Source organism: Octopus bimaculoides, chromosome 21 (genome assembly GCF_046866305.1).
Source record: "Octopus bimaculoides isolate indiv1 chromosome 21, ASM4686630v1, whole genome shotgun sequence".
NCBI lineage: Eukaryota > Metazoa > Mollusca > Cephalopoda > Octopoda > Octopodidae > Octopus > Octopus bimaculoides.
The window spans coordinates 38,699,514-38,724,513 of record NC_142948.1 but is presented as its reverse complement, the minus strand read 5'-3'; the positions used below and the strand labels follow the sequence as shown (position 1 = coordinate 38,724,513).

The 25,000-nt window shown below is 37.9% G+C and overlaps 1 protein-coding gene across 2 annotated transcripts in view; it reads left to right on the top strand.

The window, feature by feature from the left end:
• The window catches only part of LOC106878658 (nuclear receptor subfamily 5 group A member 2), a 170,874-nt gene that overhangs the window by 45,586 nt on the left and 100,288 nt on the right, over positions 1–25,000 (top strand). The window contains exon 1 of one of the 2 annotated variants that reach the window (XM_052975629.2): positions 7,154–9,001. The exons of the other annotated variant lie outside the window; for it this stretch is intronic. Coding sequence (XP_052831589.1) covers positions 8,860–9,001 — 142 coding nt within the window. The 5' untranslated portion in view covers positions 7,154–8,859. Of the gene's footprint in view, positions 1–7,153; positions 9,002–25,000 lie in introns of those variants that run through there. 2 annotated transcript variants of the gene reach the window in all.

The following is a 25,000-nucleotide window of genomic DNA, read 5'->3' as shown; positions in this document are numbered from 1 at the left end:
TAAGATTTGGGTTGGTTAGGCATGGCTGTGTGGTTTAAGAAGTTTGCTTCCCAATGATGTGGTATCGAGTTCAGCCTCGCTGACTGGTCTGGACATTCGACCAAGTGTCTGACTGACCAAATCCTCAAACTCTTGTAAGTGGATTCGGTAGATGGAAACTGAAAGAAGCCCTTGCAAATAAGTAACTCCACTTCTCTGAAGCTGGATTTGTTGTGTACAGAAGCAGATTGGTTAATCCCCTTTGACAGGCTGTTGATGATGGGGCTGATGGTAATGATAATGATGATGGTGGTGGTGATGATAATGATAGCGAGGACGGTGGTGGTGGTGGTGGTGGTGATGAACTTAATAGTTTTCCCTTTAGCAGGCAGGTTTTTGTTCTGGTTACCACTCATTAAAATGCTGAGAGTGTTGTGTTGTGGCTGACATCCTTTGTAAAGTTGTTGTTGTTGTTGTATAACTTCAGACAGCCTCAATGAAGCTCTCCTTAGGAACGGTGGTGCTTGATTGAACAATGAGGTGAGACTTGCAGATCTTTTGTTCAAGAGGTTCCTTGTCTGAACCAAATCCCGGTCCTTACAGCCCACCAAGGCCAACACAAAAGGGGAAATGATGTAGGGGGTACACTATGACAGAATTTGCCCTTATTTGTGATAAAATAGATTACCTCCCTTCCACCTGCTAGCTTCCATGTGTTTTGGGGTCACTAACCACCATCTTTGCACACACACACACACACACACACATACTTACTTACAGTTACATACACACTCACATGCATATATACATACATACACACACCTACACATGCATATACACCCATACTTATACATACATACAAATGCATACTTACATAGATACATACATGTATAAATACATTTAGATCCATATCCTTACGTATATGCATGCATCTTACAAGCACACATAACATGCACACATACATATACATGCATATGTACACATGCATACACACACATACACATAGTAATATGACTTATACTTACACACATACATATACCTATATACATACATACATACCAACTCGTTTGAAGTAAAGTATGGCTGAATTTGAAATCCTGGGGAGAGAATACAAATCGCGATATCTGGGACAATAAAAAATCTGCAAAATCTTGTTCAGATTTAAAAGATGACCGTTAAATGATGATAGTCTCCTTCACAACCTTGCTACCAAGTAGTGACCGATCAAAATTGACCATAAATTAAAAAGGGAAAGAAAAGGCATACATTTATAGATGAGCCTGCCTTTAAGTGGTTGCTTTGCCTGCTAGAAATAGAAGTTGAATCTTCCTGAAATCTAGCACTGCCATATCAAAAGAAGTGCACATTAGATGTGATGTGTGGCGGAGCTTTTAGAGTGGGTCCACTTAGCAGTACTTGTTGTAAGATATCCACCCACTTGAGACTTGATATCAGGAAGGGCACCCTGATATGAAATACTGATACGAAATAGTGTCTGTCTCTGGAAAGTCCTGTCCGGCTCTTGCCAGCATGGAAAAAAATAACAAACAAAAAGAAAAAGAAAAATAAAGACCACACACACACACACACACAGATAATTATGTAAATATAATGCATTATTATTTTGTGTGTGTGCGCGTGTGTGCGTGTATTGTTCGTTCGTATCAGTTTTTGAGAACGACACGTTTCGTTGTTCTGATACATAGTGTTGCCAACAGATGGATATTATCTGTCCACTCACACAAACACAGTCATATAGATGTTACACACACACACACGCACATACACACGCGCAGGCGGACATGTGTCTGGATCAGTTAGGAGGTTAGTGTGTATGCGGGTGCGTGCGTGCGTGCGTGCGTGCGTGTGTGTGCGCGCGGGTGTGTGTGTTAAACACATGTAGGCACACACGACATTTATATCCCGAGGATAAAGCTATGACGATATGTTGATAAATAAGCAGAAGACAGACAGACAGACAAACAGATAGATAGATAGACAGAGATCGATAGAAGGCCAGATAAGATAGTGTCGGAGAGGCAGGCAGTGACGGATAACTAGATTGTAAAATTGTGTGTGTGTGTGTGTGTGTGTGTGTCTGTCTGTCCGCCCCTCCATTCATCTCTCCATCCATGTGTCTGTCTGTCTATCCGCTCGCCCGTCCGTCTGTCCATCCATCCGTCTGCCTGCCTTTATGTATGTTCGTTTGGTTATAAAAATAGAAAAAAGCACATTCAAAAAAGGTGATGTAGTTTAGTCAGTTCGAGAGCGTCGTACAGTGTACGATTGTTCAATCGACAAAGACGGTTGTTCCGGGTTCGATTCCCGTGCAGCACTTTGAGCAAGGGTCTTTCAGCTGTAGTCTTGGATGGGCCAATATCCGAGAGCGATGTTTTATTGACAGGTGAGCTGGCAGAATCGTTAGCACGCCGGTGAAAATGCTTAACGGCATTTTGTCCGTTTTTACATTCTGAGTTCAAATTCCGCCGAGATCCACTTTGCCTTTCATCCTTTCGGGGTCAATAAATAAGTGCCAGCTTAGTACTGGAATCGTCCCCTGCACACACACACACACACACGAGGGGGTACCAAAAGGTTCCTGGCTTTATAGGTGTCGTGAAAGTCCTGGTTGGTGGCCCTGTCTTCCGAGTTCTTTACAGAGCTAAGAAAAACTGAAGTAGCGCTACAATATGTGTGTGCTTCTGAGAGGGGGAATATGTTGTGCATTTTCTTTTACCCAAAGCCAGGAATTTTTCAGCATCCCCTCCATTTGATGGAGGGAACGAGGCAGAACACAGACATTTGATCTCTATAAACAATTCAGGTTGCTTAGCAAGAAATTGTGGAACCCTCATTTTTTGTTAACAACAGATATGTCTATGACACACACACACACACGCACGCACGCATATCTATCTATCTATCTATCTATCTATCTATCTATCTATCTATCTATCTATCTATATATATATATATATATATATATATATATATATGTTGGTGAATGAGGGAGTGTTGCTTTTTGTGTGTGTGATTTGTAGGAGGAGTTCTGCTCAGCCATCAGAGAACTCACAGGAATCGACCCATGGTAAATTGTAATATGGCTGTTGTTCGCAGCAGAACATGTGCAACATGTGGGCAGGTATGCCTCTCAGTCGGAGCACTGAAAAGGCATGTCAAAAGAGTACATACTGTGCCACCTGTTCCTTCTGCCAACCAGCAGCACAGCTGTGCATTATGTAATAGAATGTGCAAACCTTTCGCCAGGCTCAAGAGTCATAGAAGGGACTCACATCGCACCAACATTGACTCTTTTCAATGATTCTTTCTAGCAATGGTTTTGCTCTTATACGAGAAAACAGCTAAGAAGATATGTGTGTGTGTGTGAGAATATATATATATATATATATATATATATATATATATATATATATATATATATATATGTATATATATATATATATGTATATATATATATATATGTATATATATATATATATGTATATATATATATATATGTATATATATATATATATATATATATGTATATATATATATATATGTATATATATATATATATATATATATATATATATATATATATATATATATATGTATATATATATATATATATATATATATATATATATATATATATATATATATATATATATATATGTATATATATATATATATGTATATATATATATATATGTATATATATATATATATGTATATATATATATATATGTATATATATATATATATGTATATATATATATATATATATATATATATATATATATATATATATATGTATATATATATATATATATATATATATATATATATATATATATATATACATACATACAGACATACTCGGAGTAGCGATTGAGATTAATCTCAACAAGGTGTGCATGTGTGTATGCATAGTGTATATACCGTATTTATTCGTGAATAAGTCACACTGTATATTTGATTTTAGCTAAAAGAAAACACAAACTAGGGTACGCCTTGGAGCAATGTGGACTGGAGCAACGTGAATTGAAGTGTTTTGCTCAGGAACAAACATCACGCACCACCTGATCTGAGAATCGAACCCACGATCTAGTGATCGTGCATCTTAACCACAAGGCCACGCGTCTTCACACACACGCACACACACACACACACACACAGGTGATGCATATCTATCTATCGATTTAAAACTAGTCTGAGAAGTGCCCGCACGTGAAACTCTCGGCCCTTGAGTTACTCAGTTACTTTTGCTAAACATCAATGTATGTATGTATGTACAAATATTGTTTTTACTCGTGCGTAAGTTGCACTATTTTATACTTGATTTTAATTGAAAAATCTGGGGCGCGGCTTATACACGAGTAAATACAGAAAATATATGTAAATATGTGGATTAGAGGTAGAGAGAAAGAGCCAGAAGATATTAAAAAAAAAAAGCAAAGAGAGAAAGAGACGAAGAGTTAGCTAACATGACAGATTTAGATAGATTAGCAGACAGTGATTGATTAAATTGATAGATAGTTAGAGAAGTAGGTTAAACGGACGTTTTCTTTCATACCCTTTCTACTATCTTTCTGTTTTTAATATACATAATTCCCTTGCTTTCTTTTTAACTTGCTCACCACAAACTTCACCTTCAATCTATCTATCTATCTATCTATCTATCTAAAAAAGAAGATATCTATCTATCTATCTATCTAAAAAAGAAGATATCTATCTATCTATCTCTGTCAGTCTGTCTGCTCGTCTGTTTATTGATGTATCTGCTATCTATCAATCGATCTGTCTGTCAGTTTATTAGTTATCTGTCTACCTTCTCATCTCTCTCTGTCTATCTTATCTATTTATCCATCTGTTTGTATTTCTCTCTCTCTCTCTCTTATATTATCTGCCGCAACGACTGTTACTCCCGAATCAAGTAACAAACATTAAAAGCTTCTCTCTCTCACTCACCTCTATTCACAATCGCTAGCACGACGATCCAACGGGTGAGTTTCATTGCGGTCGCATGCGCTACTAGAAACAATTGAGTTTTCCAGAAATCACACTCCACCCCTCATGTCTTAAAGAATACATACGAGAAAATACGGGATAATTAATAGTGGAATGCCTTTGACTTGATCAAAGGTTTACTCAACAAGGCCTGACCTGTGGTTAAACATCATCATCAACAACATTCTTGCTGTCTTTTAATCACATGGTCTCAGGTGCACACTGCCAATGAAAAACAAATTGGGAAGGTCACGAATGGGAGGCTTCTGATCCATTCGTAGACATAATTAGAGTTTATCCGGAACTAAACTAACCATGGGTAACCTGCTGTTCGTGTGGCTTTTCTGAATGGTACGCCTAACAACAAAATTACTTTCAACTGACGATGTTGGGCCATGCCTCATGAGGGCCGCTGCTCGAGAACGGTTGCCCATGCTTGGATTAAACAATATCAAAACATCACTTCGTCGTATTTTTATTTATTTATATTTTTCACTGCTTTCCTTCTATCATACCTTCAGTGCTATGTATCGTGTCTTCTGATAATGATGTTGTTACTATTATTAAACAACGATTTACAAAGCGAAAGAAAAAGCTTCATCCTCTCCGACTTATATAAAAAAAAAAGGTTCATCCTTTCATCGCCGAGGCCCACGTCTGAGGTGAACCACAACGAGTCCTGCTGTTTCTAAGAACGACACGTTAATTAATGTGATCCTAGCGGCATATTTTTTTTTTTAGGAAAACGGGAAGGTCACGAATGGAATACTTCTGATCCATAGTCCTGCTCTGTTACAAAGTTTTATCTGGTTCTAAACAATCTATCACTGTTAACTTCGCCGTCATTTTATTCGCTTCCACCATCTTTTAATTGCCACATATTATATCTTGTAATAATGTTGTTTCTATTATTATACCCTGACTTAACAAAGTTAAAAAAAGCCACCCGACAAAAAAAGCTAGCAACATCCCTTCTCGTTTCATCCGCATCTCACCTCTCTCTCTTTCTCTGTGTACACAATAACACGGTACAGGGCACCGGAGACGGCACTGAATACTTATCTCGTCTCTGATTGGTCGATTATTAACCACTCCGGGTGAGATAAGGTGGCGAGGGGTGGAATGGTGGTTGCTGAAATACACAAGACAACCAGCATTTATGAAAGTTTACCTATTAACACACACACACATATATCTGTATATATATATATATATATATATATATATATATATATATATATATATACATATATATATATATATATTAAATACATTTATATGTAAATATTATATATATATATATATATATATATATATATATATGTGTGTGTGTGTGTGTGTTTATATATATATAATATTTACATATAAAAGTATTTAAGGTGAAAATGAATAATTCCTCACCTTTTAATGCTTTTTCCAAATTCATTTTTATTTTTTCTCTAAAATTATATCAACTGGAGTTTGAAAGAAATATCAACAGTTTCATGTTTCTCCACACACACACACACACACACACACACCTATGTACATACATTTATGCGTGTATTTTTTTAAAGGGTCACTACGAGTACGCATATGTTGCTTTAACTGTGTGCGTGTGTGTATGAAAACACACACGCACACACATATACGTTTGAGTATGAAGTGCATATATGTATACACGTGTATGTGTGTCACATTGAAGTAGTACACACACACACGCAAACATACACGCATTCACACATGTGCGTGTGTTTATATGAATGTGTATGTATATATGAATGTGTATATGTATATACGTGTGTGTGTGTTGCTTGCATATGTATCAGTATGTACACATCTGTGTGAAGATGTGTCACTATAGTACATCATCACTATGAACGGGCGTGTATATAAATATATATGTGTGTGTGTGTGTGTCTTTGTTTATTTATCTTAGTGTGTGAAAGTGTATGTATGTGTATAAGAAAACGAGAAAGATAGAAAAGAGAGAGAGAGAGAGAGAGAGACTGAGTGAGAAAGAAACAGTAAGAGAAAGACAAAGTGAGTGAGTGTGTCTGCGTGCGTGCTTGCGTGCGTGTGTGTTGTGTGCGTGTGTGTTTCTGTGTGCGCCTGTGGATGCGTGCGCGTATGTGTTTCCATACATGTATGTGTGAGTGTATGACCTAGATCCAACCTGACGCATGCGCAGTGCGGCCAAGCCTCCCCACTAGTGTGGAGAACAGGTTGTTTGCTGGGCGGGTTTTCATCGCCAAAGCAAGAAGTTTTCAACGTTGTTAAGAAGGAACAGAATCAGGGGGGAAAACGGACATATAAACTAATACAAACGCCAAGAAGAGAGAGAAAAAAAAGGAAGGACACACGATCTACACATATAATATATATATATATCTATATCTATATATATATACACGCGTACATTACAACGAGGTGGAACAGTACTTGTTTATTCATACATTTTTATACATCACATATTTCTACATACATATATATTATATATAATTTACCCTTTACATACTGATATATACACGTATATATTATACATCATCAGACAGATCTATCTTACACGCTCAATTATACACACGTAGATTGGATGTTGGAGGCTGCACTCTATGGCAGCCCTCCATCAACCATCACCACAATCGTTATATTTCTTCAAAGCCTTTCTATTACCCTGACACTCTAGGTGTGTGTATGTGTGTATATATTCATCATCTGTATGTATATCTATCTATATATATGTATATAAGTGTGTAGTAGTCGTAGTAGTTTGTGTTTGTGTGTGTGTGTGTTATCATGTGTACAGTTGTGTGTGCTACGTGGTGTCGCCAGCGCGTGCGGGCGCGAGACTGCGTGTTGTTGTGTGTCGATGTGTGAGTCTTGTGTGCCTGTGTTGTGCCACTCTATGTATGTGTGCGTGCGTATGTGTCTCTGTGTGTGTGTGTGTGACTGTGGTATGAATATGCGCGGTGTGGTGCGGTGCACGTGTGTGTGACAGCGCACGTGTCCATGTATGTGTGTGTGCGCGCGGTTGTGTGTGTGGAACCAGACAGCAGAAAGGAGTATAAACAAACCGACCCTCCTCCTTAGTGACACTACTACTACTACTACCACCGCCACAACAACAATATATACACACATACTACTACTTCTACAAGAAACACCTCTATTTTCAACCTGAAAACCCCCCGCCAGTAGTTCGATGCATTGGTGGAGGGGGTTTCCATTTCGATCGCTCGGTACCGTTTGAAATCTTTTATATTTTTGGCTACACACACACACACATACATACACATATATAAATCGCATATCTCTACCCCCTCTCCCTCTCTCTCTATATATACATATATTATTATTATCTTCATATATATATATTTTTGGATCTTCCTCGTCCTCTGCTCTGTGTGTTTTATTTTTCTGTTGCTATCGGAGGAAAGGAAGACTTTTTTTTGCATATAATTCTTCAAAGACGGAGATAAATAGCGGAAGCAAGGACTAAGACTACATACAACAGCAAAAAACGTGATTGTACAACAACAACAGTAATTGTTCTATAAAAAAAGAAGGAGGTGTTTAGGAAATAAGATTGGATCCAACGTCCGTGGTGTCTTCGGGTGTGTTACCGATTCCCACGGCTCCGAAGAAATTCTCTTACATTCTCGATCCATCATCATCAGCAGTCATCCAAGCCTTCCACCTTCGTCCTCCTTCATCGTTCGTTTCTACATCACCTTTACAAATCCTCTTCACCTATTCGTCGCTGTTGTTCATGTTGCTATTACCGTCGTCAACGTTATCTCTACCATCATCTCCATCATTATTATTATCACCGCAATCACCATCACCATCACCGCCACCGTCGTTTTCATCGACGTTGTCATCATCACCATGATTCAGCACTCGGAAAAACTGGATTCCATGAACGGATTGGTGCCTGTATCATCTCCGACGTCGGCAGCTGCCGCGGCCGCTGCTGCTGTTGTCGCAGCCGCCACCGCCGCCGAACCCTCTCTAGCTGACACTGTCGAAGGTAAGTGTGATCATTGATTATATATATATATATATATATATATATATATATATATATATATATATATATATATATATATATATATACATACATAAATATATATATATACATACATAAATATATATATATAAAGTTCTATGTTCCTATATCTTGGTATATATATTAATCGATATATCTATATATATATGCCTATCTATCTATCATGCCGAACTATATATTTGTTTGCTTACATATATATATATATATATATATATATATATATATATATATACACACACACACACTTGTACCGATACAAACAGACATCTATACGAACATACATACACACACACACACAGTTCATGTGTATACATAGAAGATCCAATCGTTTTTCACGTACACTGCGTGAGATAACTGTTACATCACACTCACCCGTATATACATACATCCACACATGCATTTAATGCGCACATACACACATTTAATCAGACGAAACAGTCGTTATCACATGTATAAGAAATGTATTGCTACATGAATTATATATATCACATGTATTCTACACTCATCTGTATGTATACATACAGCTACACGCCTATATACTCAGGCATGTTTATACTCCTTTTATACAGTTATAGTATATAAAAATAAATACAACGTATATATATATATATATATATATACACACACACACGCCAAATAGAAGCAATTAAATGTCTTACGAGGCACCTGGTATCGTGTATATATACATACACGCATGAGATATGATGTATGTGTTGTGTATCTCAGTGTATGAAGTATGCAACTGAACTAAGTGTGGAGGGATATATGCATACCGATGAAACACAAATAGTGTCTCTGTGTGTGTATATATATATATATATATATATATATATATATATCAGGAACTTATTCATAAACACATGCTTTTATGCATCACACGCTTGTACGCGCGCGCGCACACATCTTTGACAGGAAATAAGACGTTTCACATCCTCCAGACATTTGTTTCTTGAATCATTTATCGATCCTGATCGAAGAGTTTATCGGCCCTTATTTACTTATTTCTACCTCTTTTTCTCTTTGCCGATCCGCTAAGTTGCAGGGTGATTAAAGGGAGCTGCAAACATAAACAAGGACATACACATACATGCTTCAATATATATATATATATATAATATGTGATGTTCCTAATAATGATTATAAATAAATATTTAATGATGGTGGAAGTGTAAGCTAGCAGAAGAGTAAAATGTATCAAATCTTGTAAGAGTTGATTGGGACTAGTGGAATAATCAACTAGTGATGTTATGTGCGGATGTGTATATATATTACACTGTTGGCTTTTGTACATTGTTTCGTTACCTAATTCTGCTCACATGAAGCTATGGTAGCAAACGTTTAGCCAAGGTGACCTGCCGTGGTATTGAACCCGGAAACACAATGTTGCGAGACGAGCTCCTTGTTCCACACAACCACAGCCAGACCTAATATGTATGTATGTGCTTGGGTGTGTGTGTGTGTCTGTGTACACACACACACACACACACACACACATATATATATACATGCTCACGCACACTCACTATACCTACACGCATTCCCCTCATCACACAAACGTGTGTGTGTGTGTATATATATATATATTTTTTGTGTGTTCATGTATATATACATACACACACGCACCTACACATACACCTGATATTACATAATTCTCCCCACCTGTCTGTCTATATACCCTTCACGCAAATATCAGCTTATCAAAGTTATACACACTTATCTATCTGTCTGCTTGTTTATCTAAATACACACACACACACACACACCACCACCACCACCGCCACTATTACACACAATGACACATCATAGATTACATTATCTCTCTCTCTCTCTCTCTCTCGCCACACACATTTATATATCTATATATACACGTGTACTACTTAAACATACACCCTCTAGTTTCGGGCTGTTTGTAATTGTTAGTAAATAAAAGCAAACATGAAACCATTGACACATATATATATATATATATGTGCAGTTAGCTCCGTTTAGCTGTTTGAATACTGCCCATTAACCATTTGTCCTCTGGGCAGTGTTTTGGACATTTATATATATATATATCTTCGTTATGATATACATATACATACATATATATATATATATATATATATATATATATATATATATATATATATAGTTAATAAAACATATATCAGAAAAGATGTGTGTGCATATAATGCACATATACATGTAGGTGATGTGTGTGTATAATATATATATATATATAGGCTGAATGTTTGTGATGTGTATTTATATATATATATTGGTAATCTGTGTGTGTATATCTCTAAGTATAATATATATATATATATATATATATATATATATATATATATACACACACACACATGAATACATATGACCTATATATATATATATATAGTTGTATGGATATTTATACAGGTGATTGGATATGAGTGTGTAAACTTGTTTAAATATATGTCTTGAGATATACGCGTGTATCAGTGTATAACGCCAGTATGTTGAAAGTCTACTTGTGAGGCAACTCTACATACACACACACAAATACTCTGAGTGCACACATAGGTATATACCGTGTATAAGCACATTTCTATATATACTGTATGTTTGTATATATACTGTGTCTGTACACATATGTATTTATATATACTGTATGCGGACACATGTATATATTGGGTGTATATATACAGGTATGTACTATGTAAATATGTAAATATACACATGCATACGTACATACGGCGAATATACATAAATATACACATACGTATACATATGTATATATACACATACGTACATACTATGTAATCAGTAAAATCTAGGTGCTTGATGGAGGCTGACATGTTTGTTTTACAGGTGAAACTATCGTGGTTATTGTAGTGTGAATAATTGTCTGCAGCTATTGTAATGTCTCGTTATTTAGTGTACCTGGGAAGTGTGTGTGTGTATACATATGAAATGTCTTGCATAAACTTTCAATAAATGTCGTCTGCGTTTTATGATTGTTGAGTTTAATGTAATCTTTAAGTGATCCAGCTGACCAAACCATTTGAGTCAGTGGATATAATGTAGGGTTGATTCTGCTAATGTGACCTGCTTTTATTTAAAAGACAATCAGGGGTGATTTGAGGGAGATTTAGCTGCTGTTTCGAATGTAAATTTTTGCCGGGGTAAAGAATACGCACACCACCCGTTTTCGGCCTAACCCTAAACTCTAATCACCAGGTGTGGCAAACTTTTAACAGATTTGTGTTGGTTTTTAAACATGATCCAGCTAACCATCCTGTTTCCTTTTAGGAATGTGCAGGACCACATTATCTAATGTGTTCCTGTCCTTGTTTAAGGTGGTAAAGCAATTTATTTGAGGGAGATTTGACTGCTATTTCTAATGTAACCTTTTAGAAGTTCTGTGTTGATTTTTAGCACCAGTTGAAATGTCATCACACTGGCAAGCCAGGGGTAATGTAGGGCTGATTTATCTGTTGTGACTTACAGGCTTGTCCTTCTATACATACAGGTTCTTTCAGGTGCCGGTGTCACATAAAAGGTACCCCTGCCGGTGCTGCGTAAACGCACCCGTGCCGGCGGCACGTAAAACGCACTCAGCACACTGTTAAGGGGTTGGCATTAGGAAGGGCATCCAGCAATAGAAACCATGCCACAACAGACAATTGGAGTCTGGATAGCTCCAAGTTCAAAACCGCCCAACCCATGCCTGCATGGAAAACGGACGTTAATCGATGACGATGATGATTTAAAAGCCGGCTCGATGTGGCTTAAGGGAGATTTGGTCGCTATTTCTAGCGTAATCTCGTTCCGTGTTGGTTTTTAGAATCAGCTGATCATCTTGTGCTTCATAGAGGAGTCTTGCAGAAGTTCACGTTATCTAGTGTCATGCTCCTATTTAAAAGACAGTCAAGTGTGATGTGAAGGGGATTTGGTTGTCATTTCTAATGTGTTGCTTTTTAACACCAGGTTAAACGTGATCCAACTGATCGTCTTGTTTCCATTTAGGGATGTTGCTCCTTCACCTATTTAAGACAGGTGTTATTTAAGGGAGATTTGGTTTCTATTTCTAGCATAATCTTTTAGGAGGTCTGTGTCTGTTTCTAGCACCAGGTGAACTCTTGAGTCACCGGACCATCTTGTGTTTTTAGGAGTATGATTGAATTTGTTGATGTACCCTATTTATTTCTATTTCATTTACGACGGTAGAGGGAGATTTGGTCGCTATTTCTTCCACTTCGGGCGACCACTTAGAAGTTTTCTCTGTGACTCGTTTTCGAGTTCTAGTATTTGTTTTTTTTTCTTATTGGTGTCATGACTTATGTATTGTACGTAAAGGTAGCTACGATAAAGTGGAGAGATATACGAGGTCTCTCTTTCTCTATACACACACCTCTCTCTCTCTCATATATATATATATATATATATATATATATATATATATATATATATATATATATATATATATAGGGAATTCACAAAAAAAAAAGACGAAGATAGGTGGTGTAGAAAACAAACAGATGTATTAGTATAACGCTCGGGAATTGAAAAAGTCCTTAATGTTTCGAGCCTACGCTCTTCCACAAAAAGGAACACAGAAAGAAACAAGGAGAGAAAAAAAAATGTGTATAGGGGTTAGCGATCTGAGTTGGCAATCGAAAGAAGAGGGCACTCAACACATTTAGTAAGAGTTACATGCTACTTCAAGTTTTGCAGGCCCATAACGGGAACCTGACGCCTTCGGGACTGAAAGAGTCTAGCTCCCGTTTGGGGCTTGCACACATGCACACACACACAGGGCCAGATTCAAACCGAGTGGGCCCCTACTATTTTGCTAATTTAAAACAAGATAATAAGGAAGGCCCTGTCAAATCTAAAAGGGCCCAATAAATTAAAAGAGGGCTCAGTAATTTTAAAAGAACTTTATTAGATTAAAAAATTTTTTTAACAAATTAGAAAAATATTACAGAATATTAATTTGATTGCTGTAAATATATTTAAAAATTAACCCCAAGCTTTAGGCTTCTCTGAGTTAAAGGAACCCCTTCAATGTTTGGAGGTGGGTGCCTCTGGAATATAGCCCATATATCCGACTATGTATGTATGTATGTATGTATGTACACTCATACACACCACACAAAACCTGCCAGTTTTCATGTAAGGTCATGTAATGGTAATTATTGTTTAGTCCCAGGTCAGTGAATATAGATCGAATCTTAGCAAAGGCAATCCAAATATGATAATTCCATTTCATGTTTGTTTGTTTTTTTTTTTCCTTCTTTCGTTTGTATTCCTGGGACTACATAATCCAATGTGTCCTTTCATCTCTCTTCCTTTCTTTAAAACTGTAATAACGTATGATCTGAAGGAGATTTTTACTGATATTTCAATCAGGTCAAAGCGACTGTGTAGTCGCCTCACCAACTTGTCTGTCATGTTGAGAAGCGAGGTTTGCAGTGTTTGTGTTTTAATATCATCTTTGTGCATCTTTCTCGGGAATTACCAGGACTCTAAAAACAACACTATTTTAGTGAAATTTCTAAGGCAGGGGTGTTTCTGAATAGTCGTTCCTCGAATTCCCGTATTTCATGGGCAAAAAGGTATTTCCACCCCCCACTCCCCAGTTCGCAGAATCGTTGGCACGCCGGACAAAATACTTGGCGATATGTCTTCCGGTTTTACGTTGTGGGGATCAATGAATTATGTACCAATTAAACATAGGGATCAATCTAATCCATACACCCACCTTCCTCAAATTTCAGGCCTTGTGTCTATAATAGAAAGGATTATTAGAGTATTGGGTGGGTGGGGGGGTGAAGGCTCTGGAGTATTTTTTTCTGGTTCTTTACGTTCTCAGTTCAAGCCCCATCGAGGTCAACTTTACCTTTCGTTCCTCCGAGATCGATAAAATATAAATACCAGTCAAATGCTGCGATCGATCTCGTCTCCCCTCAAATTTGCAAGCCTTGTGTCTAAACTAGAAATCCTTATTATTATTATTTAGTATTCTCGAATTTCAGTCACCGGAAATTACTATTCTAAAGAATTTTCCTCCCACAATTCTTCTTTCTTCGCAAAGGTGCCAAATTGAACCTCGGCGCAATTTGAACTCAAAACTTAAAGAACCGGAACAGATGCTGCAAAGCTATTTTATCCGGCGCTCCAATGGTTCTGCCATAGTAATCGCTTTTGCATTTCACACAACTGCGACGGATGAAGGAATATTTAGTGCGTACAGCCGGTATGGGTTCCCATAAAAATCACTTGTGAGAAAACAGACACATAAAACAACAGTAAAATAAAAGGAAATTAAATTAAAAACCCCAATTAAGGGGCAGCAGCATTGGAGCCAACCAAAGAAGTTCACAGTTCGTGTGTGAAAGACGGGAATTTTGTCAACGTCGTATGTCAATTGGGTATTGTGGATGGACCAAATTATCGAAGGGTTACAATTTGCTATTGCACCGCTTTCTCTAAGTCTATATAAGTGGTTTATAATTTTCCGGTGTCTTAGTACTATCGCTGTAAGTCAGTTGTTGCTGTTGAATGTCCCCAGGTCAGCCCCCCCCCCGACCTATTACTAAAAAGAATAGAATTCTAGCCGTGCCAGTTCCGTCTGTTTTGCCAGTATCTAGGACTGCACTTTCTTGTGTATCTTTCCACCTCGTCTTTCTTACCACAACCATTATCATCATATCTGTCATCACCATCACCATTATCATCAACATCGTTTTAACGTGTTTCATCCACGTAAGCTCGGTTGATTCTTTAACCCCAGGTCAGCTGCAATCAAGTAAGACCTGCGGTTATCAAAAGACGTTCCATTCATTATCATCCTGTTTTTTAATTTTCTTTTTCTGACACATATCTAGGATCACATCGAATGTGTCCTTACCTTTCTTTTTTTTTTTAATAAAAAAAGACTTGGCTGCTATTTCTAGCAGTTTGAGTAACTGGGAGAGTGCATATAAGTATATATATTCTTTTGTTTGTTTTAGTCATTTTTACAGTGGCCATGCTGGAGCACCGCCTTTAGTCGAACAAATCGACCCCGGGATTTATTCTTTGTAAGCTTAATACTTATTCTATCGGTCTGTTTTGCTGAACTGCTAAGTTACGGGGACGTAAATACACCAACATCGGTTGTCAAGCGATGGTGGTGGTGGGGACAAAGACACGCACCCATACACACACACGTATATATACACATACATGTATATACGACGGGCTTCTTTCAGTTTCCATCTACCAAATCCACTCTCAAGGCTTTGGTCGGCCCAAGGCTATAGCAGAAGGCACTTGCCCAAGGTGCTACGCAATGGGACTGAACCTGGAACCATGCAGTTGGTATGCAAGCTACTTGAGCACCAGTCGAGCGTGATCGTTACCAGCGTCGCCTTACTGGCACTTGTGCCGGTGGCACATGAACAAACATTCGAGTGAGGTCGTTGCCAGTGCCGAAGGACTGGCTCCTGTGCAGGTGGCACGTGAAAAGCACCATTTGAGCGTGGCTGTTGCCAGTACCACCTGACTGGCCCTTGTGCCGGTGGCACATAAAAGCACCCGCTACACTCCTGGAGTGATTGGCATTAGGAAGGGCATCCAGCTGTAGAAACTCTGCCAGATCAGATTGGAGCCTGGTTTAGCCATCTGGTTCGCTAGTCCTCAGTCAAATAGTCCAACCCATGCCAGCATGGAAAGCGGACGTTAAACGATGATGATAATGATAATTCGATTAGAGGTTGTGTTAACCTCATGAAGGGATGGTTTCATCCAAGGAAATACTGGTTCAATACTTGGTATTATTGGGGATTTAATTTCCGTAAAATAATAGGTATATATATAAAAACATATAGTTTATATTCATATAAAACAAGAGAAAGAAAATGGAGATTAGAAAGTTAATAATTGCTTATTATTATCAGCAAATTAATCATCATCCCTTACAGCTGTTTCAATTGATACTCAATATATATTAAATCTATATGACCTGAGTGTAATATCTTCAGAGGGGGAAAAAATACCCCCTTGGATGTTTTATGTGTTTATGGATTCATTATAGTACACTGAATCCATAAACACATAAAAAACATCCAAGGGTATATTTTTCCCCCCTCTGAAGATATTACACTGTTATAAACTAAACCATTTTAACCCACTGAACATGCACTGCTGGAATTGGGGTGCGTCTTATATAGCTGTGTGTCATGTATACCATCAAATACGGTATATTAAATAGAAACAGTTTTTTTTTTTAATATTTATAATTTTTGTTCTATTAAATTATTTACTACTTTTAACTAGGGCAACCGGAAAAGAAAGCTAATTTTGTTCACCCTTTTTATTCAAAGGGAGATTTGTGGGTCCTCGATTTAGCTGCACTTTTTGCACTACGATAGTATAAACCCTCTGGTAACCCACATCCCTTGGGGCTCAAAGCACGTGGTTATTTAGCTTAAGGGTTAATATAGTCCTGGGTATTGTAGTTAGTCGTATGGTTTAGGTGCAAGTATAATAGTGTCTGTAGTAGTTTGCAGTGATATAGTTTGGTTTTAGTATTGTGGTGTGATTCTAGTCAGTGCTTTGGTTTTGGTGGTGGTAAGTTGTATAGTGTAGTATTATTGCAGTGAATAGTATAGTCGTGTAATGTGATTGTAGTCAGTGATACGGTTTGGGTGCTAGTAGAGTGTAACGTAACTGTAGCCAGTTTGGTGGTGTGATAGTACTGTGCGAGTAGTGAGTGAAATAGTTTTGGTGGTGGTGGTAGTAGTATTGTCTATGTAGCCAGTGCTACAGTTAGGTTATAACAATGTGCTGTGAATGCAGTCAGTGATATAGTTTTGGTGGTGTGGTTAGTGTGCTAAATGTGTGAGATCCTCATGACTAAAAGCAACATGGAGTCTGCTGCCAATTGTAAACACACTAAACTCACTTTGTACCATTAAGTAGGAGAGAGAGAGAGAGAAAGAGAGTGTGTGTGTGTGTCTTTCTTTTTCCTCTTCCTCGCCTTACACATCATTCCTTTTTGCTTCTTGTCTCTCTATCTACACATCTGAGAGAAATCTCTTACTGTGTCTAGAAATATGTCTGTCTGCCTATCTATCTATCTAGCTAGCTATCTATCTATCTCAGTTATAACCACAACACACATTTTATAACTACATCCAGTTTTACAACCGCCCCTCCCCCATATATATATATATATATGTGTGTGTGTGATATATCTAGTTATCTATCTATCTATCATGCACATACACACTTTACTACATTACACAACACAGCACTCACGCAACCATCTCCTTCCTCTCCAACACAATCTCACAACTGTACCACTACGCGCGCACCCACCATCGCCACCACCACCACCACCATCCTAGTTACAAGTCGTTGTTGCTTTTTCTTCAACAACCACAGCATCTGCTATTCCTCCTTCGTAGCAAAAGCTTCATATTTCCCTACTGACAAAACCTTCTCTTCCAACACCCTTCACCACCCCACCTCTCAGCTGATGTGTTTTCTTTTGAGGTTCCTTCTCCTCCTCATCCCCTTCTTCATCCGTTTTTTTCTCTCTCTTCTTTTTCTTCCTTTTCTTTTTCATCTTCTTCCTTCCTCTTCATAGTTTCTTTCTGCATTTTCTGGTTTTTTAATTCTCTTGTTCTCTGCATTTTTCTGTTTTTTCTTCTTCTTCTTTCTCGTTGTTGTTGCTCTTCTTCTTCTTCTTCTTCTTCTTCTTCTTCTTCTTCTTCTTCTTCTTCTTCTTCTTCTTCTTCTCTCCGCCCCCCCCACCTCTATCTCTTACGTCTTTTTCTCTACAAACCTCCTTTCTGACCCACTCCTCTTATTATTTATTCACTGCTCCCCGTCCGTCCGTCTTCTGTGTCATTGCAACTGGTTCTTATTTTGGCATCTTTACACTTTGCCGTTACAGGAGATCCTTACGCTTTCATAATCTCTTAAATAACCCCCTTTTTTTTCACATATATATACATTTGTTTAATTACTGTTTTAAGATTGCTGGATGTTTAAGCTCAAAGAAGGCCGCCCTACCCTCACGTTACAGATTCATCGTATTCTACCAAACTAGCCCTTTAGAATATTAGTTATGTAGAGTACGAATTAATTGTGCCTGTAGTTGAAGTGTGTGTATATATATATATATATATATATTTATACACACACACGCTCACATAAGGCGGTAACGCGAAACTCTTGGTGATCATTGAGTGTAAAATGTTTTAAATTCTGTTGTTAATTCCACGATTGAAATAAAATACCAATCATGCGTTAGGGTCGATTAAATCGAATAACCCCCCGACTTCTCCGTCAAATTTCAGGCATTGTGCCTTTTGTTAGACACAGTTACCAATTTTACTCAAGTACTTTTTTCGTGTTTTGTATTACACACACACACACACACACACACACACATACATGTATGTCATTGCAACGTGGTTGGCAACGTACGAAACTCTTGGCCCTTGAGTCACTAACTTTTGCCGATTATTATAAGGTTGTATATTTACTCATGTTTTGAGTTCTATTCTCATGTTTGCATCACCATATATATATATATATATATACACACACGTTTATACATCAGACATTATCGCAATCGAGGAGGCCTGTACATAATATGATTGCTTGGTTTGCTAGAAATAGGTGTCAAATCTCTCCCAAATCACGTCCTATTTCTTGTCTTTGAAAAAACATAAGCAAGGAAGGTCAGAAATCGAACACGTATGTAATATAACTACAAGTGCAACAATACATACACACCTCTCTCTCTCTCTCTCTCTCTCTATATATATATATATATATATATATATATATATACGCACATACATACACACATGTGTATATATGTATGTGTGTGTGTGTGTGTGATAACGTAAAGTGGGTTGAATATGGTCGTAATGTTTATTCGAGGCTGGATCCATTTTGATCAAGCGATTCTGAATGACGTGGACGATCGGGTCATTCTAGCGTGGATGGTTTCGTTATACCGACGGAGCCACGACGCGGCTATATATATATATAGATGTAGACCGGGGCAACTGGCTTACATTTTTAACCTTTTGCCCGTCCTGCTTATGACATGATACCCAGGATATATTTCCCTGGCATCCATGTATCATCATATAAAGGGCCGTCTTAAGACATGAGCACACTGGGCCGTTGTCTGGAGGCCTCGCAGATTTAAGGGTCCAATTCTGATCTATGTTACCTGTCAATCAATAAACACTATATCGCTCAGTACATTGCTTTCCTCGGGGGGGGGGGGGCGTATAATGCTGCTAAGATGTCTCTCATCATATATGAGACATGTTCCCAGTTATTTTTTTTCTCAACCACCAGATTAATTTGGGACTTAAAAAGGGAAAGCTTCATTTTACTTAGAACGTATGAAGCAAGGCCTAACTAAAAGACTGAAAACAATCGTGGATGTTTAGGACAATCTTATGGAAATGTTTTGCCGAGCAAAGAGTTAAGCTACCCCTTAATTCACTGTTTGTCATTCATTTCGCAAGGGCCATTCTGGCTGCTACGAGGAAATTTCAATAACACTGCTGTTGCTACGGACCGAAAACGATACTCCTTCGGGTTTTCTCGTCCCACTAACCCCGCTCCTTGCCTCGCCCTCTGCTCTGGGAGTCGATTCTAGGAATTACGTAGGAACCAGCTTGTAGCAACAGCCCTCTTCAGATGTCGATCGTAAAACGTGTGGTGTAAAAAAAACTTAAAATAAATTAGTAGTAGTAGTAGTAGTAATGATAACGATCGTCATCATCATCATCATCATCATCGTCATCATAATATTTACTGTTGTTATTCTTGATTGTCAGTTTGTTTATCTGCGTATTTGTTATAGCTTTCTGCCTCTGACCTTTGCGGCTAATCATAATAATAATAATAATAATAATAATAATAATAATAATAATAATAACGATGATGATGTTTTTTTATCAGCCACAAGGGTATAGATGCGGGAAAGGAAAGGGCAAAGACGGTGAAATACATGGTATACAATAATAATGATGATGGTAATAATAATAATAACAACAACAATAATAATAATAGATTTGTAAAGTGGGGGCCAACGATATAAGGGTGAATTGGTGCTTTCTGCTGATTTCTGAGATAAACACAAACCCTCCTCCGCTGCAGGTCTAGGACATAGAAAGGTGGCGGGGACTCTGACAAATTGAATCGATTCAGTTACAGCATTGATATTTTATTTTATTGACACCGGAAGCAGGACAAAAAAAAATGGTAAAGAATGACTCCAGCGGCATTTGAGCTTAGAAGGAAAATAAATACGTCGTTGTACTTAGGTCCCGAGGTGAAAAACCCAGTCCAGTGTCGAGTTGACCTTTCATGTATCAAGGGGTCAATACACTTAAAGCGCCCCGGCATTTTATGCTGGTCGAGTTCGATGTTGTAGACTAAATAAGTTAGCTTTTTGTCTTCTAAAATTCATGACTTGTGGCTTCGCGGCGAACTTGGCAGAAATTGGTAGCACGAAATGCTTAGCGGCATTTCTTCTTGCTTTAAGGTTCTGAGTTCAAATCCCCCCCCCCCAGGTCGACTTTCCTTTTTATCCTTTCCGGGTCAATTAAATACCAGTTGAGCATTGGGGGTCGATGTAATCCACTAGTCACCGCCCCGCAAATTTCCTACCTTGCGCCTTGTAGTCAGACACTGTCGAGCGTTGAACGGAATAAAATGCATCGTTTTTACGTTCTGCTTTCGAATCCGGCTACGGAGATCGATTATACAAAGTACCAAGTCAATAGGTCAACCACTGGTATCGATGCAATCAATATCTGTCATATTCACAAGCTTCTGCCTGTGTGTATAAGGACTGTAAACCTACCAACACCGTTTCTCTATCCCCCCCCTTTTTTTGTAATTTGCCCTTACATGTGCCCTCGTTGAACACCCTTGTGGCAAAAACCAAAGTTGTATTAGTAGTAGTAATGATGATAGTGATGGTGGTGGTGGTGGTGGTAATATTATATAAGGAAGGTTTTATCTGAGCTTATATATATATATATTGTTCATAGCTTTGCTTAGGCTAAGCCAAGCTAGTTATCTGCTTGTCAGCATGTCGCTTATGTCAGTCAGACAATCGCACACACACACACACACACACGTGCGTCTGCATTATATACGTTTTTGATAATGATCGGTGTTGGGCTGGATGAAGACTTGTGTATCTGTGTTTAGATATTTAATCCTCGACGTTGACGCTGATACAGCAGATCATATACAATGAAATTTACTCGGTGGTTCCACGTAACGTATCAACTAAGCAGCCGTCGTGCGTTCAATTCCTACACGGTGTTCGCTCTTCACACACACACATACACACACTTTATAATGCCTTAGTTTTAAATCTCTCTCTATATGTGTGTGTGTGTTTGTAGGAAGAAAGGTAGCTCCAAGCAATCGATAGTAAATATAAAAAACAACTTTCAGAGTTTATTGAGACGGAAGGTTGTGGATGTTTTTCGCATCGAAGTACCATAAACTTAAAAAAGGTTCTTTTTGAATTTCATGGTAGGGCGACCAGGGTTGCATAGCGAGCGGAACCTCAGAAGAGGTAAATATCCCAGCTAGGTGCATACCGCAGGCTATCCTCTTCAGGCCAAGGATATCTTGATTAGATGAAAGTTCACATTGTCATAAGGTGGTACATGTTAACGCATGGAAGATTCTAACAGAATATGTTTAGAGAATGTTAGTTATGGCCTGTTGATAGGGTTACCCAAGGTTTCGCGTCCATAAAGCGCACCTCGTCAGACCCTAATGGGCAATTCTATGAACCGGTCAGAACTAACATTCTCTAAATACCCTTGTTTCTATAACTTAGAGTGTGCTTCTCTTTCGGATTTATGATTTACTGACAATACACACACACACACACACACACACACACACACACACACACCTCGTTAAAAAGAAAGTGACTTGGACTTCCTCCCCCCACTCCAGTTTACGATTTGGTGCTATATAAAGTTAGTAGGCAGCCTCTTACACCATCCCCCGTATTCTCTCTCAAACACACACATAATCATCCCCTCCCTATTTATATACTGTATACACACGCACACACACACATACACATATCCACTACCATCATCATCATCGTATCATCAGTCGTAATCTTTATATTAATGCACCGAAGTTGGCAAACTAGAAGCCGTTGAATCAGCATCACTGCTGCCACCATCACCATCGTCTTTACTCTTGTGTGCCAACAAGGGCGCCCTCTATGATGCAGTTACTCAACCCTGTAGGAACAGAGTAAAATTTCTTATCGAATGACACCCTTTTGTCTGAAGACAAAAAGGACATGTTTGACAAAGGTTTAAGAAATTTAAAAATAAATAAACTTTAATGTAGGCCTAAACAAAAACACTTAAATGTAGTCACAGAGAGATACAGATGGTTAACTACAAACCTTAGAAATATTTCATAAGGTTCAATAAATATATTTCTCTAATAATCATAAATGGTAAAAGATTTATCAAATTTTTAAACTCCAATGCAATTTATGGCCCGGCTTATTATGCTTGTATGTGTGTGTATGTATACATACACACATAAGCTTCCATATCATCATCATCATTTGAACTTTCACTTTTCCATGCTTGCATGGGTCAGGCAGTGTACTGAGGTAGATTTTCTATGTCTGGATGCCCTTCCTATCACCAACCCTCACCTCTTTCCAAGCAAGGTAATATTTCCCCACAGCCAGACATCTTTTCGCAGCATATTGGAAATGAACGACACTGCTTGTATGACAGTGACACTCATTTACAACTGTCACATGATGTCAAGACACACACATATATAAACAATAGGCTTCATTCAGTTTCCCTTCTACCAAATCCAATCACAAGACTTTAGCTGGGTTGGTGCTCTAGATGAAGACATTTACCCAAGGTGGTACACAGTGTGACTGAACCCAAAACCTCATGGTTGGGAAGCAAGCTTCTTAACCGCAAGTCCATCTGCACCTGTCTATGTGTATCTATCTGTCCAAATATATATACATACATACACACAAATACATACATGCACATGCATGTCTAAGCATATGTTTATATATGTGTGTGTATTGTATATATATATGTCTGTATGTGTATATATATATATGTGTGTATATGTATGTATGTATTCAGTATCTTGGTCAACTTATTGACAACCAATGATGCTGGGACTATATGTGTTGAGTGAAATGTATTGATGATATTGATTTGTCTAGGACCTCAAGTTTCACCTTTAACGGCTGATTGAATAAGCCATTAAAGGTGAAACTATAGGTATGTGTGTGTGCGTGTGTGTATTGGTGTGATAAAAATTTATAAACTTGGAGAGCGTGAAATAATTTTTTTTTTTTTGGAACAGTGAATCTTGATGCAGATAAAACTATAAATAATATGGGAAGAGACATGTGGGATGGAGGGTCGCTGAAGAGGTCACATGTATGACAAAAGATTTCCAGATAATGGACATAAAATAAGAACAATAAAAAGCAAGTGAGGAATGAATATATAGTGTGTGTGTTTATTTAGCAATGAAATGTAACGGTAATACTATGGAAATATTGGGTTAAAAAGAGAAACATTGCAATACAAAAAGTCAAAGGCTGCTTTCAACTTTTTAGCCCATTCCAAAGGGTTTCTTAACCCATTCCAAAAAAATGAATTATATCCATGTGTGTGTGTTCCCTTTCTCTTTTAGAATAAATTTTCACCAGCTTCCTATTTGGTCGCCAGGCTGTAAAGGAAAGTATCTTGTTTTAAGCATCATCCTATGGTAATCATTTGTAGTGTATGAATTAAGGATTTGCGTACTCTCCCAAAGTTCCTAAGTTCAGCCATACTTTACCCCAGACGAGTTGCTATGTGACCTGTTGCTCCAATAATAATAGGTATGAAATTGTGTTTCTTGGGTTCTGGATTTGCAAAT